Genomic DNA, 15,094 nt, shown 5'->3' with positions numbered 1-15,094 from the left:
ATGAACGCCGTGCAAAGAAAACTTACACAAAGCTTCGTATGATTGGTCAAGTAAATGACATAACTGGTACTACTGTAATGTTTTTAACTATTAAATCTTGGTCATTTTATCTTTCACCAAGGATTAATAGTTGGATAATACTAGGTAGACCAAATTTTTAAACTAAATTTGCAACTCAAATGATGTGTCACTAATAAAAAGTAAGCACGTTAATTAACATTAAATAATAATCCAATCATCAACAACCACATCATTTAATTTACAAAATTTAGTTTAAAATTTTGACCCCCCCCCGCATTGCCCTTAACGGTTAAAAGTTCTAGAGTACAGAAAATCACGATTCTGAGTTAGAATAAGTAGAAGAATATTACAAAATTTAGGTTCTATTTCACATTGTAAGTAACATTCGCCTGCTGCTATCAATGCAAATTCGGTATCACACATTGTAAAAGGGAGTAAATTCGGTATTACACAATGTAAATTCGGCATCACTGGCTGCTCTAATACGTAATACCTCACTAATTAATAGGATTCCTTCTACAAATTCTGTGGCATTTACAAACCTCACTCTGCTTAAGCAACATCTCCTGTCGAGGTGATACAGGGGCATTACGACTGGAAGCTACAAAAACTCCATCCACGTCAGCACGAAGTATGATGATGAAGATGATGTTTTTTATCTTCTTCCATCTCGTCTGCTTCATCCCTACATTAACAACCACATCTCTTGAACATTACAAGACGGGCAACAGTTAAAACGCACTTTATCCAACAATTAAATCGCATATTTATCAAGAGAAAAATCCTAAATACGGTTTTGATGCAAATCTTGCTGAGGTGATAACCATGAGATCAGATTATTTTTGTAATGGTTGACTATAATCAAATTAACCTCCAAAAAGGGCAGTGTTAACTTGAAAGCGAAAAGAACATAACCTACTGTATAATATATGAAAAGAAAAATCTTACCGCATCTCAGACTTGACAGCATGTTGACGAGCAGGGGTGGAGAACTTAGTCCAATGCTTGTCATCTTCAGGATCAGAGTCATAATCCTCGCCATTCCAAATGCGAGGCTTTGGTCTTTCATCCATTTTCTCTTCCGCCTGCATCCATTCAAACTCAGGTTATAAGAAACAAGGTGAATACATAAAATCCTGGAAAAAGTATCCAAATTAATTTGTCACTCAAATAAACCTCCTCTGGAACTTCTGTAGTTGGTGGTGTTGTCTGGAAAGGAACACTGGGTGTATGAGGTATGCGAGTAAGTTGCTCTAGCAGTGCATTCCTGGGAGAAAAAAAAATCGTAAACAATAAACAAAACTTGTATGATGAGACAGGGACGACAGAGTTCGCTGCTAGTTAAATATACAATCCAGCATTCTCAATAAATGCTTGTAGTTGAACTTTCCATTTCACCCGGCAAAATTTGCAAGGCAAATTGCACAAATGTTGAAACGCGTTAAATCATACAATCTGCGATACCAATTGCAAACAATAAACAGCATGCTGAACTCAAAATTCCAATATCTGACGGGTCAACATAATTATGTGACGTCCTAAATACTTCTGGAAAGAGAAGCTAAGCTTGTGGAGCTCAAAATGCCAACATAGTTTCAAATAGAAGCAAATTAAGGATGAGCTATTTCCTTTTTACAATATGTTATGAGATCTCTGTTCAATAATTTAAGCATGGTTGGGGACTAGTATGATGCAGCTGAAATTATTGGTGTCAGCAATGACGAATTAAAATTTCTAGCTTAAAAGTAAACTGCAGTACAATGCAATCCACTAGCACCGACTGTCACAAGTAATGAAGCAACAAACACACCTTATTTTCTCCAGATCTTTGGGTGTGTTTAGATTCTCCATGTTGGACGGGGCAATATGAAGAGTGTAATCTGGCCCAAAATACTCATAGTATTCATTGTAAGGCAACTTATTATCAGGCTCCACATCGACCGCCACTGCTGTCTGTTACAAAGTAATGGATGCAATCATAAGGACATTACATCACATGATAGTTGTTCAATTAAAAGAAACGGGAAACACAAATATAAGATGTTACAGTGATTGCCAAAATAGAGAGGAAGGCATTAGAGATAAACCTCATAACACCAGCAACGAGCCACATTACGGATTGTATAACCTCCACCACCCAAGACCATCAGAGGAACGTTAAAAGATCTCAGGAAACGAAGACAATCCGCATGGCCTTTGACAGACAAGTTGAAGCACCCCAACCTATCACCAGACAAAGAATCCGCTCCACACTGAAGAACAACTGCGTCTGGCTGATACATCTCCATGACTTTCTGGATGATGGGCCGAAACAGACTACGGAAACTCTCATCATCCATCCCATCATTTAGCGGGACATTCAGGGCATAGTTCTTCCCAGTCCCAACCCCAACATCTTTAACGTGCCCGGTGCCAGGAAAGAAATCCCCGAACTTATGGAAAGACACAGTCATGACCCTGTCAGTGGTGTAAAATGCCTCCTCGACTCCATCTCCATGGTGCACATCAATGTCTACATAAAGCACACGCTGCGCAGTGACAATCACATAAGTAATTCATTAAGCAATCGAAAACAATGACTACAAACACGATATAACAAATGAACCGAACAAACATTTGGCCTAGACCAGACGTACAACCCGAATAAAAGGCAGATACTCTCACGAGTAGATTTTACTCGGTTGGAAATTTTATTGGATTCAACTTTACAAAACTCGGAATTACTTGCTCCCGGTTAAGTGCAAGAAAGCATAAAATTCATATAGTTTGGTAACTAAAAATTGGTCAATGCAAGTAAAATATGCAGCAAAGAAGCATCAAGAACCCTAAATTTGTAGGTAAGCTAATCGAGTTCCGAATAAAATCATTAGTTCAATTCAAAAATTAATAATATAATTACAAAAAGAAATAAAGACGTCGTTTTGTTATTACCCTGTGAACCTTGAGGAGCTCAAGAATGCCGAGCACGATATCATTGACATAGCAGAATCCAGAAGCCTCGGCCTTCTTGGCGTGGTGAAGCCCACCGGCCCAGTTGATAGCGATGTCCGCGTCCTGGCGGTTGAGCTTGACGGCGGCGCCGATTGAGCCGCCGGCGGAGGCCTGGCAGAAACCGAAGAGGCCGTCAAATACGGGGCAGTCCTCGCCGACGTTGAAGCGCTTGAGGTGGCGGGAGTGGACGGAATCGGCGAGGGTCTCGGGGGTGACGGAGGCTAGGAAGTCGACGTAGTCGTCGGCGTGGAAGCGGCGGATGTCGATGGGCCCGGCGGGGAAGGGGCGGTTGATCTCCATCCGACGGTGGAGGCCGTAGTGGACGACTAAGTTGTGGGCCATGCGGATTCGGTGGGGCTTCATCGGGTGGCCTTGGCCATAGTAGTAATCGCCGACGGTCGGCTCGTAGAAGTAGCTCACTCGCCGTTTCTTCGCGTCTGGGCCTGACGGCAGTGACGCTCCGCCTTCTGAGTTCATCTCTCTCTCCTTCTCTCTTCCCTCCTCTCTCTCGATCTCTCTCTCTCTCGACTCGAATGGTGGGGTGTGTGTGTTTGGAGGGGGGGGGGGGGGGGAGGGATTGTAAGTGAGCGACGTATACGACGAGTCGTTTTGTTCAGAAAAGTAAGCGATGAAGAAGAAGAAGCGGGTCGTGGGTAGCAAAAAGCCCAATGGGCCTCAACTTGTTTCGCTTGCATTTGTAATTGCCTCTAACGTGGCCGGTGTTGGCCCAATATTCATTTGGTGAAAAGCCCAATCTTGTTTTTGATACCGAATAATGCATCCACAGGCAAAAGGATGTACGCCGTGATTGGAATTGGTTGTGCAAGTCCAAATATTGGTTCTACTTGTGTTTGGCAAAGGTATAAGTTAGAAGTGCTTGTGTGATGTAAGTGTTTTTTAGAGTAGTACATGTTAGATACTTCTTTGAAAAGCATTTTCACGTACTTTTTATCAAGAAATTGAATTTCTAATAAAAAACTTCAATGTGAAACGAGTTAATTTTCTAAAGGGATTCATAAAAAAAGAGTGCTTCTTAGAGAAGCAATTGGAAACGAGTTAATTTTCTAAAGGGATTTATAGTGCGGTTGGTTAAGAATAGTCATCCTTACGATCTCGAAATCAATTAGTTCTCTTTCAATATCGCTTGTATACAATTTTAAGGTGTATGTATCCATTATTTGAAGATTAGCCATCAGCTACTAGGGTCAGTTAGTTCAGTTGCAAAGGTAGGTATGTAGGGAGGAAGTTCGTCCTTTATAACAAAAAAAAATAAAATAATATGAATGAGAAGTCAAATATCTTTTTTTTTTCTTTCGGCAACAAAAATTTTAAAAGGAGATTGGTTACTTTCACCACCAACGCCAGGAACATCCCACAACTTCAAGCGAGAAGGACTTACGCATGTCACGTAACTATCATTTGTCACCGGTGTGGATTTACATAAGAATTTATAGATCGTGCACTAACGAAAAACTGCTGGCAAAGGGGATCAAACATAGAATGGAGGTTAATCACAAGCCCGCCCTTACCAGCTGAACCAACCCTCGTTGGCAATCAGAAATCAAATATCATATATTGTCATTGTACATAATTTACAAATGAGGACATGCATGTGATATACCATATGGAATGGTTTTTAAAAATGTTAACCGAACTCAGCTCAAAAGCGAGTCTAACAGACAAAGTTGTGTTGGCTCACTTTTGAGTGTGTTCTGCTGGTATTTTTCTTGGGTTGAATAAAATCAAACTAGAGAAACCCAAGAGGAAAAAGATTTGGCATGTCCTCCTCCACTACTTGTGTCTTAAAGTAATGAGACACCAATGATAAGGCAAATGTGGTTCCGATGCATCTTTGGCTCAGTCCGTACGGTGGCAATAAAGGATGATGGATATAAGTTTCAGCCAATCCAAATGAAAAATGTGGAGGGTCCTCTCTCCAATTAAGTTGGGCAACCCCCACGCTGCTCGTGTATTTATTTACTAGTATTAAAGTTTGATCGGGATATAGAGATAGAGATGGTAAATTATTATTATTATTTTTTATAGCAAACGATATTATTTATACTAAGAGGGAGATATGTGTTTAGCCTTATAATAGGCTGACAATAATGTGATTCAAATTCGGTTTTGACGAGATAAAAAAAGAAAATAAATGCATATGACGTGACACATTGCAATTACAATTGGGTTCCTCAAGTTCTTAAAGCATACATACCCTTCGGCCAATAGCGAATTTAAGATTTGAAATTTGTGGGGTTTCAATAATAAGGGTGAAAAAGTTTGTAGACAAAAATAACATTGAAAAGTTAAATGATAATACATTTCATTTATATATCATACTCAAAATAACATTACAAACTAATAAATCCTAACTAAGTCGTCCATGACGAGGTTTTATAGTGTGAAAATGTTCCACGATAGCTTCATTGAAAAACCATCTTTCTCAATGTAAACAAATAAATTGTCACTCAACTATTAATCTCCCTTTTTGTTGCAGAATGAACCCTTAACGTTATTCATAGCAAAAAGTGTTCCTCCACTGAAGTGATTGCAACTGTAAAACCAATGCCAACTCAATAAGCAAATATACCTATGCAAATGTTTATTGCAACCCTTTCTCTACCATTTTAGGGTTTAAAGAATTGGGGAATTGGGGTTTGTGCACAGGGAATAAGGATTGGGCAAATAGGTGTTAGGGAATGGGGACCAAGGGGACTTGGAGTTGGGACTTGGGCTTTAAAAATGAAAACATAAGACTTGGGCAAAACAACATCATTTTAGGCCAAATTGTTTTTAATAAAATTCAAAAGGCTTGGCCAAAAAGACGTTGTTTTGGACCAAGTATTTAAAAAAATATCTTTCTTCTTCGCAGTTGTCTTATACATGAAGACGACGCCGCAGACCTGGAATGCAGAGCCAGAGGGCCCAGCCTTCGACTTCGAGGGGTCCCTGAGAAATTTCAAGCATGGATTTCAAATTGCCAAGGGGTCCTAAAACCGTCTAGATCCATCTACAGATCGACCACTGCTTTCAACTCATCTCTTCCCACTTCCCCCTGTCTGCCTTCGCCTCCCACCCCGATCGTGCTAGCGTCTCCCTTGCCCCCTTATGCCAATTTCCAGGCTTTAGGTGCTCACCAAGTTCTTTTGATAAGCTTTTAGATTTGTGCCAGAAGTTGCTTAGGTTATCGCGGTTAGGTCGCCGCCCGCCTCAACTCCAAAATCGGCACCGGAGTAAAAGAGAAAAAATTGTTCACCCGAAAACGGCAAGTTGAGCCGGCGGAGTAAAAGATAAAATAAGTCGCTCTCAGTATCTCAATTAGATTTTTTTGAAAATTACAAAATTAACCCTCTTTAATGGGTAGTTCTAAGTTTCGTGGGTTCACCCAAAATCATATGTTAACTAATGGGTTGCTAGTGAATTCACCCATAATTAACTCAACTTATTAAGTGTCCGCCCGTTAATTGAAATTTTACGAGCAAATTATGTCATGTTAATGAGCTGGATCCACTAAATAACGGAGGTATAGAATGTAATCGACCCTAAACTAAAAGGGTTGGCACATCATAATCGATATCTTAACTGATTGAAATATAATGGAATTACGGGTGGGAAGAAATTGAGTTAGAATGTGACAAAACAAGATGAAATTGTCAATTAATAACTTAATCTAAGGGGCAAGCATCTTTTTATCGTTGACAATGTTACAAAAGTATACATGACCTAATCATTTAATTTTAAAGATAATGAAAGCACAACACAATTTAGAAAATGTGGGATTACCAAGATAATGAAAGCATAAAACACTTTTTATGTCATGAATTTAAGCGACAAGGCAAGTTTAATCTACTGTATCAAAATATTTGCAAGGATTAATATGTAGATTACAGGTAATGTCCAGTCCAAATTTCACTTTGTAAATGTAATATGTATATAAAAAGAAGAGAGTGCTCTTTACCTAAAATAAAAGAGTGCTAGCAACTTTTTCACTAACAAATTTTGCATTTGACAAGTTGTAAGATTCATGAGATTTGTTAATACTTAATTTGACAAAAAATAAATAAAGAGATTTTTTTAACACCGGTAATATTTATTCATATGGTGTTTTTTTAACAAGAAACGATAGATTGATATTTCATTGATCATCCAAACATATACAAAGGTGTTAATTGGTTACATTGCTCCAGTGATCAAGAAAATGATGTCGAGTGAATTTTCTTAAATAGACAATTATGGTAAACCCCTAACAACTACCACATGGACGAAAACTACAAACGCCACTCATACCAAATTGTCATAAAACTATAGACGTACAAATATGTATCGGTGACTATGATAGGTCATCGAAGAATAACGCGGCCACATAAAATTATTACATAGGAGTAGAACCACGTAAAGTCATTGTTAGTAGACGAGACCACTTATAATGTTACAATAACTTAGACAACATAAAATTTAAGGTAAAAATTAAAGGTGTAACTAATCATGCTTGAACAAATTTCTTGGCATGTGTGGCTTAATTTAAACCAAGAAACTTAGTCCTATTTCCAAATAATATAACTTCCTATATGCATGCCACCATGTGTATTTGTCCTATAATTTGAGCAAGCTAAAGCAAATTTAATTAGTTAGAGGAGAAGCATGTGGAACACGCCAAAGGTGCTAATTAGAATATAATATTGGTGTCAAATCAAAATTTTGGTTATCAATTGGGGACATGAAATTTTAATCAGGGTTATCCCCTTAGCTTTGTGATTGGGACATGGAGGGTGTTTCTTCTCAAGGCACTCTAATTGCAACTTTTGACTTGATTTATAGTTGGGATGGGTTCATGGGTCATGGGTAGACTCAAGCTAGCGGGTCCAAGGAATCTTTAGCCACTGTACACCTCATTAATAGAGAAGGGTGCATTGAGAGTGAATCGCACATTGCAGAAAAGAGGGACATTACATGTGCTTAGAAAAAGATTGGGCTACGTACTTTTTCATGGTGCCAATTGGTTTTATGATGGAACCTCAATTTTCGTCATGATATCAGAGCAAGTTATCCCACATGTGAAGCCAAACAGCCACACATGCTGCATGCGACCCAATTTGTGTTGTCCACGTGTTAGGCTTGAAAATTCATCACACTTGAGGGGGCATGTTGAGAGTGAATCCTACATCAAGGAAAGGAGGGATCTTGCATGTGCTTATAAGATATTAGGCTACTCCCTATATTGCTAATTAATTTTATAGTGGAATCTCAACTTTCTTCACGTGAAAGGTAAAAAGAAGTATGTAAATAGCACTACTCAATAAAAAAGTTGAAACTTGAAACACATCACTAACCCCAAATTAAAGTTAACATCACAATTATGTGATTAGATATAGTCCACTAAAACAACATGGCACGATGAGAAAGGACCATCATATCTATATAACCTGTATTTTTTTAATTCTCCTGCAATAATCTTAATTGTACATGCATTGAGTGTTAAAACTAGGCAAGCTAGTGATTTCGCAATCATGGTAATATCATCTTGGAGTTTTTATATATAATTTTATTAAAAATTCAAGTGCTTTATGTATATTTGCTTAACAATGTTTATATTTTCATAACAATGTTATATATATGCAAAGGAAATGAAAGTATTTCTCTTTGTGTGAGAGGTTTTTTCACTTTGTGTGAGTAATTTCACAAATCGTCTGGCCGCCGGTGTCACAGCCCGTCCCGAAGATGTGTATTATTTTATTCTTGATGATGTGAAATGACGGAAATACCCATGGACGTCAAATTGTGTGATGTGGTCTAAGTGTTATGTATGGATCACTATTCTCAAATCCTAATTGTTTTGGACCAATTAGGATTAGGTATATTGTGTATTTTGGGTTGTTGACCAATTCTAGACCACACACACACATCCACATCACCTTCTCTCTCTCACTCCCGTACTCTCCCTCTCGGTTCACCCTCTCTCTCTCCCTTCTCGTACGGACAACTCCCAAACTCCAGTTACCATTTACAGATCGAGGGATTTAAAGTCACCATTGTCTTCCTGGTAACTCCACGAGTCGAATGGTACCCTTAGTTCGAGGAGAAGTTCACAGGAACTCGAGGAGCTAGAAGCTTTGGTGAGAGGTACAGTACCTTGACTTTGATCGTGGTTGTTTTAACGTGTTTTAATGGTTAAGAAAGGTTCTAAACAACTTTATCTAAGTTTTTGAGAAGTTTCGAGGTGTTTTGGACATTGAAAACCCTAGAAACCATAACACCAATCTTGAGTACTGTGCATGCACTAATTAATGCGTGGTTTTTAGGAGTTTTTAAGCTCATAGGGAGCTTTAGGAGGTCCTAAGGAGGCTCGGAGTGGATCTTTGGTGAAAATTGGACGTCATAAAGCCCAGGTTCGAGGAGTTGCAGAGGTCACTGGATTTTCAAGCTTGCTCCGACGTGATTTAGTGAGATTTGAGGCTTCAAATAGGTATAACATGATTCTATGAACTCTAAGCTTCATTTTGGTAGTAATTTCGTAGGAAATGGTTGAGAAACGAGCGAGATTAGTGAGTTTAAAGATTTTCCCAGTTTCCGGCGACGGCGACAGTCACCGGAGTCTGAGGTTGAAGACAACGGAATATTTCGTCAATTCTGACGAAATATTCTGACGCCGTCAGTTAAAGGTAACGGAATCTGTTAGGTTTTAACAGAATATTCCCTAACGGTGGTTAGGGAATCGGTCAGGTTTGGCCGCGCATGGGAGCGCGTTTTGCCGTGCCTTTGCTGGCGCGTGGCGGCGCGTGAGCCACTGAAAATTTATTCTAAAAATATCACGATGTTCGTGAGGTTGTGTAGGTCACTATGGTATATTCATATACCAATTTTGAGCAATGTATGAAAAGTTATTAGCTAGTTTTGCCTATGTGCTTTAAAATAACGTTTTTATAGTTAATTCGCATATAGGTGAGACTTATCCCGAGGACAAGCGTATCCACGGGCGACTCGGGGGTTACGACCCGTCGACATATCAGTGAGTGGGCTTTTGTTTTCAGTAAATATTTATATACTTGATATATTTCCCAGAAATGCATTTTTTAAGGAATGTATGCTTAGAAATAATATGCCAAATGCTTCTATATTTTGAATATGCATTGCATGGTTGCATATATATATGAATGTGGTGCTGTGGAGGCACATGTGAGTTCAGGTAAGTTATGTTTGGTTGTGTGAATCATCGATGATGTGATATGTGATATGTGATATGTGATTAAGTAATGTTGAGCTCGTAAAGCTGCACCTAGGGTGATTATGAATTAGCCAGAGATATGAAGTACATGCCTGTTTATTTACGTCACCTCCAACACTATATGCTCATAGTGGATCCAACTTAAGTGCACAGTCTTGTCGTACAGACCTTATTAATGGTTCTGACTCATAGGTGACTAGCGATTTATCGCCCGACTATTATGAAAAAAATAGAGTTGAGCATAATTATATTACACCCAACCTTGTCGTACAGACCATGTCTAGGGGTTTCAACTTATGTGCAGTACATTGCCGTTGTCGTATAGGTCATAGTAGTGACTCCAGCTAGATTGAGTTTGAGCTATGAATTCAACCGTACAGACTACCACAGAAGTTCCGGCTAACATATCATATTTCTCTGAAATTATTATTACCTGGATTGTTTACTTTGTTACATTTTGGCATGGCATACATATGAATATGATTATGTGAAGCATGAACTGAATTGATATGTTTTCAGATATATATATATATATATATATGTATATATGTATGTATATGCTTATATCTTGATTCTGGGAAAATAATACATGTTTTACAGCAAGGGGTTAGTATATTGATAAATGAAATGTTTTTGTAAACATTTGTTTTTGCCCACTCACGTTTTCTATTTTGCGCCCTCCAGGTTCTAAGTAAGCTTGCTGTTGGTGGCTCGAGATCGTCGGCAGTTCTGACCTATTGAATAATAGTAGGACATTTCTGGTACTGTGTAACTAGTAATTGTCCTACTGGACTGCACCTAGACTTTTTATGCTCTGATTAAGAGTGTTTACGGTTGTAACTAACTCTTATCACTCCTTGCTAGTAGTGCACTATATTAATGTGGTTTTTAATTATTCATATATTTGCTATCTTTATCGCTTCCACACTGTGCACATGGCTACGTCACTCTCACTTGACGGCCAGCATGCCTTAACCTCGGTCGAGATGTGTCAGTTTGGTATCAGAGCCTAGGTTTAGCAGTCTTGTATAATTCTTGAATGTTCTAATCCTTGTGATGTCTTATGTCAGAACTATGCCACCTCGTAGAGAGCCCTGTCAACCAGCTGAATCTAGTTTCCCTGATATTGCTCAATTTGGGGAAGCTATAGTTTCTGCCATTTAGACATCATTCCGTACTCCCTAGAGGACACCTCTTGAGACAGTCTATAATATGAAGTTGACTCACTTCATAGGTAATGAAGGTCATGACGGGGCAGAAAAATGGTTAAATCATGTAGAGAAGACCTTTCAGGTGATGCAGAGTTAAAGGAATCTTCCTCCTGATAAGTGGGTCGAGACGACTACCTAGTTTTGGGAGAACAGCCTGCATCTTGGTGGAGACATGAGTCTTACGATATGACCCCAGAAGAGATTATGGACTGGGGAGTGTTTAAGGAGCGGTTTCAGAAAATGTTCATTCCTCCTGCGTATATTGATCTTAAGAAACAAGAGTTTACTCATTTGAGGCAAGGAAAGATGTCTGCTAATGAGTATTACAGGATGTTTACTGATCTGTCGAGATATGATCTGGAGGTTGCTACTAATTCGGTAGAGATGCTTCGCCGTTTCAGTTTGGGTACTAAGAAGAAATGGCGTTCCATAGCGACATCGACTCACTGTGCCTTTTACCAGGAGTTTTATGAGATTCTATTGAGGATTGAGGCCTCAGAGAACATGCCTAATAAAAGTGAGGATGAAGAGGGAAAAAATGGGGGTCAGAGGCGAAATGACAAAGGAAAAGGGCAAGCATTTCAGGGACCCCGCAAAACTCGGAACTTTAAGAGGAGTGGTGGCATTTCCAGCTCTTCTAGCGGGGGATTGAGTACTAATATGCAGAGGAGAGGTGGTAGATTCACTGGAGGTCCGAGGTTCCAGAGACAGAGAGATTTTGGTGGTTCAGGTGGATCTGATGCTCCCTTATGCCGCAGGTGTAATAATGGGTATTTTGGGGAATGTAGGAGAGGCAGCAATGGATGTTTTACTTGTGGACAAATAGCTCATAGGGCTGCCCAATGCCCTCAGGGTTAGCAGAGACCCCAGCAGCCTTCCTTCCCACCACCTGCACCTACCCAGCACGCTTCAAGATCTAGTGGTTATACTCAAACTGGACGAGGAGGTGCCTACCACTACCAGGGCGACGCCGTTCCCTACACCTCAGGACATCAGCAGCAGTATTCTCAAGATCCTCAGTATCAGAGTGGGTACCCTCAATACCAAGGAGGATCTATCTCTTATCAGCCTCATTCAGCGAGAGGATCTCAGTGGTACTAAGGGGGACAGCCCAAGCAGGAAGAGATTGTTGCTAGTAGTGTAGGATCTTCGAGGCAGTTGGGTCAGCAGAGGTAGGGACGTGGTATTCATACCAACAGAGGTCGCAGTGGATGACAGCAGAGTCAGGGGCGTATCCACAACATGTCACTGCAAGATGCCTAGAATAATCCAGATTTAATCATGGGTATGTTAAATATTCTTGGTCATTTTGCTAGAGTATTGATTGATTGTGGTGCTACATATTCTGTTATTTCTCATTCATTTGCTCAAGTGACACAACCTCATCCTACACCTCTAGGATATGATTTAGAATTTTCTATGCCTATAGGGGATAGCTATTTTGTGGATCGAGTATATCCATGATGTCCAGTGATAGTAGAGGGTATTATTATGCCGTTGGATATTATGGATTTTGATGTGATTTTGGGCACTGATTGGTTGCATTATAATTGTGCCAAGATAGATTGTTATGGGAAGACAGTCACATCTCATTGTCATGGATTACCTGAAGTTACATTTGTAGGAGAGCCTAGTAGGGTGAGGCATGGTATTATTTCAGCCATGAAAGCAAAGAGATTGTTGTCAAAAGGTTGTCAGGGATATTTGGCTCATGTAGTGTTGAATGATGATGCTCCTATTAGTGTGGAGGATGTTTGTATGGTCAGATATTTTCCGGATGTATTCCCTGAGGATTTGCCTGGGTTGCCGCCAGATAGAGAGATGGAGTTTGTTATTGATCTGCTTCCAGGTACGAATCCTATATCCTTGACTCCTTACAGAATAACTCCTACTGAATTAAGAGAATTGAAAGTGCAGTTGCAAGAGTTAGTGGATAATGGTTTTATTCAGCCTAGTACTTCATCTTGGGGAGTTCCAGTTTTATTTGTGAGGAAGAAAGATGAGACTTTAAGGCTGTGGATTGATTACAGGCAATTAAATCGGGTAACCATTAAGAACCGTTATCCATTGCCTCGTATAGATGATTTATTTGATCAACTCAGAGGTGCTTGCGTATTTTCTAAGATTGACTTGAGGTCGGGATACTATCAGTTGAAGATTAAAATGAAGATGTCCCTAAAACCGCATTTAGGACTCGATATGGTCATTATGAGTTTCTTGTGACGCGATTTGGGTTAACTAATTCACCAACAGCTTTTATGGATTAGATGAATCGAGTATTCCAGCCATATTTGGATAGGTTTGTTATTGTCTTCATTGACGATATTCTGGTATACTCTAAGTCTAAGGCTGAGCATGCTAGACATTTGAAGTTGGTGTTGAGCAATTTGAGGGAACACTAACTATATGCTAAGTTTAGCAAATGTAAATTCTGGTTGAATCAAGTGGCATTTTTGGGACATGTCATTTCTGCTCAGAAAGTGGCAGCTGTGGAGAATTGGGAGCAACCTCGAACCGTCACTGAGGTACGAAGTTTTCTCGGCTTAGCAGGCTATTATAGACGATTCGTTAATGATTTTTCAGTGATTGCTCTACCACTGATGAGGTTGACTCGAAAGGATGTTAAGTTTGAGTGAGATAATAAATGTGAGCAAAGTTTCCAGTAGCTGAAGTACTATCTTACTCATGCACCTGTTCTAGCGCTTCCAGATGATAGCGGTAATTATGAGATCTATAATGATGCTTTTCTGAATGGTTTGGGTTGTGTATTGATGCAACATGGTAGGGTAATAGCTTATGCTTCGAGACAGTTGAAACCTCATGAGAAGAATTACCCTACGCATGATTTGGAGTTAGCAGCTATCATCTTTGCCTTGAAGATTTGGAGACATTATCTTTATGGTGAGAAATGTAAGATCTTCACGGATCATAAAAGTCTCCAGTATCTGTTTACTCAGAGAGACCTTAATCTTCAGCAGCGGAGGTGGATTGAGTTGCTTAGTGACTACGATTGCACGATTAAGTATTATCCTGGTTGTGCAAATGCAGTGGCAGATGCACTGAGTAGAAAAACTCCAGCCAGACTTAATGCCATTTATGATTATCATGTTCCTCTTTTAGCAGATTTGAGGTCCACTAGAGTGGAGCTAGGAGTGGAAGATCGAGGAGAAGCCTTGCTTGCTAATTTCCAGGTTAGGCCAATTTTAATTGATCGTGTGCTTGAGGCTCAAATGATTGATGAGGAGACTCAGGAAATAATTCAAGCAAGGCATCAAGGTAAAAAGAAAGATTTCGAGATTCGAGAAACTGATGGTATGCTTATGCAGGAAAACAGAATGTATGTGCTGAACAATGCAGAGTTAAAGAAAGAAATTTTGGATGAAGCACATATATCGGCATATGCGATGCATCCATGAGGCACTAAGATGTATCATACCATTAGACCATTTTATTATTGGCCAGGTATGAAAAGAGAAATTGCCGAATATGTGAGTAGGTGTGCCATTTGCCAACAGGTTAAAGCTGAAAGAAAGAAACTGTTTGGGTTGATGCAGCCACTTCCCGTTCCACAGTGGAAATGGGAAAATATTACTATGGATTTTGTGTCCAAGCTTCCTCGCACATAGAATGGTTATGACGGCATTTGGGT

At 39.6% G+C, this 15,094-nt stretch overlaps 2 protein-coding genes across 2 annotated transcripts; one reads left to right on the top strand and one right to left on the bottom strand.

Moving 5' to 3' along the window:
* Positions 1 to 325: 325 nt before the first annotated feature.
* Positions 326 to 3,600, bottom strand: LOC103415224 (histone deacetylase 6-like). The gene is made up of 6 exons (XM_008353564.4): positions 2,953 to 3,600; positions 2,109 to 2,549; positions 1,832 to 1,974; positions 1,198 to 1,288; positions 970 to 1,106; positions 326 to 706 (listed from the first exon to the last, which is right to left on the bottom strand). Exons 1-6 carry the CDS (start codon positions 3,487 to 3,489, stop codon positions 643 to 645), a joined length of 1,413 nt encoding a protein of 470 aa, XP_008351786.3. The 5' UTR covers positions 3,490 to 3,600; the 3' UTR covers positions 326 to 642.
* Positions 3,601 to 13,107: 9,507 nt separating this feature from the next.
* On the top strand, positions 13,108 to 14,861 carry LOC139196925 (uncharacterized). The gene is made up of 4 exons (XM_070823286.1): positions 13,108 to 13,488; positions 13,713 to 13,775; positions 14,112 to 14,231; positions 14,325 to 14,861. Exons 1-4 carry the CDS (start codon positions 13,108 to 13,110, stop codon positions 14,859 to 14,861), a joined length of 1,101 nt encoding a protein of 366 aa, XP_070679387.1.
* The last annotated feature ends 233 nt before the right edge of the window (positions 14,862 to 15,094 follow it).

Source organism: Malus domestica, chromosome 06, assembly GCF_042453785.1.
Source record: "Malus domestica chromosome 06, GDT2T_hap1".
Lineage (NCBI taxonomy): Eukaryota > Viridiplantae > Streptophyta > Magnoliopsida > Rosales > Rosaceae > Malus > Malus domestica.
Note: the sequence above shows the minus strand (reverse complement) of the source record. Positions and strands in the feature narration are given on the sequence as shown.

Coding starts and splice junctions, on each gene's coding strand:
- LOC139196925 (XM_070823286.1), top strand. CDS start 13,108: ATGAAAGCAAAGAGATTGTTGTCAAAAGGTTGTCAGGGATATTTGGCT. Junction 13,489..13,712: donor ATTACAGGCAATTAAATCGG/GTAACCATTAAG, acceptor TTTATGGATTAG/ATGAATCGAGTATTCCAGCC. Junction 14,232..14,324: donor TATTGATGCAACATGGTAGG/GTAATAGCTTAT, acceptor TTTGCCTTGAAG/ATTTGGAGACATTATCTTTA.
- LOC103415224 (XM_008353564.4), bottom strand. CDS start 3,489: ATGAACTCAGAAGGCGGAGCGTCACTGCCGTCAGGCCCAGACGCGAAG. Junction 1,975..2,108: donor CTCGTTGCTGGTGTTATGAG/GTTTATCTCTAA, acceptor ACTTTGTAACAG/ACAGCAGTGGCGGTCGATGT. Junction 1,289..1,831: donor AAAGATCTGGAGAAAATAAG/GTGTGTTTGTTG, acceptor TTTTTCTCCCAG/GAATGCACTGCTAGAGCAAC.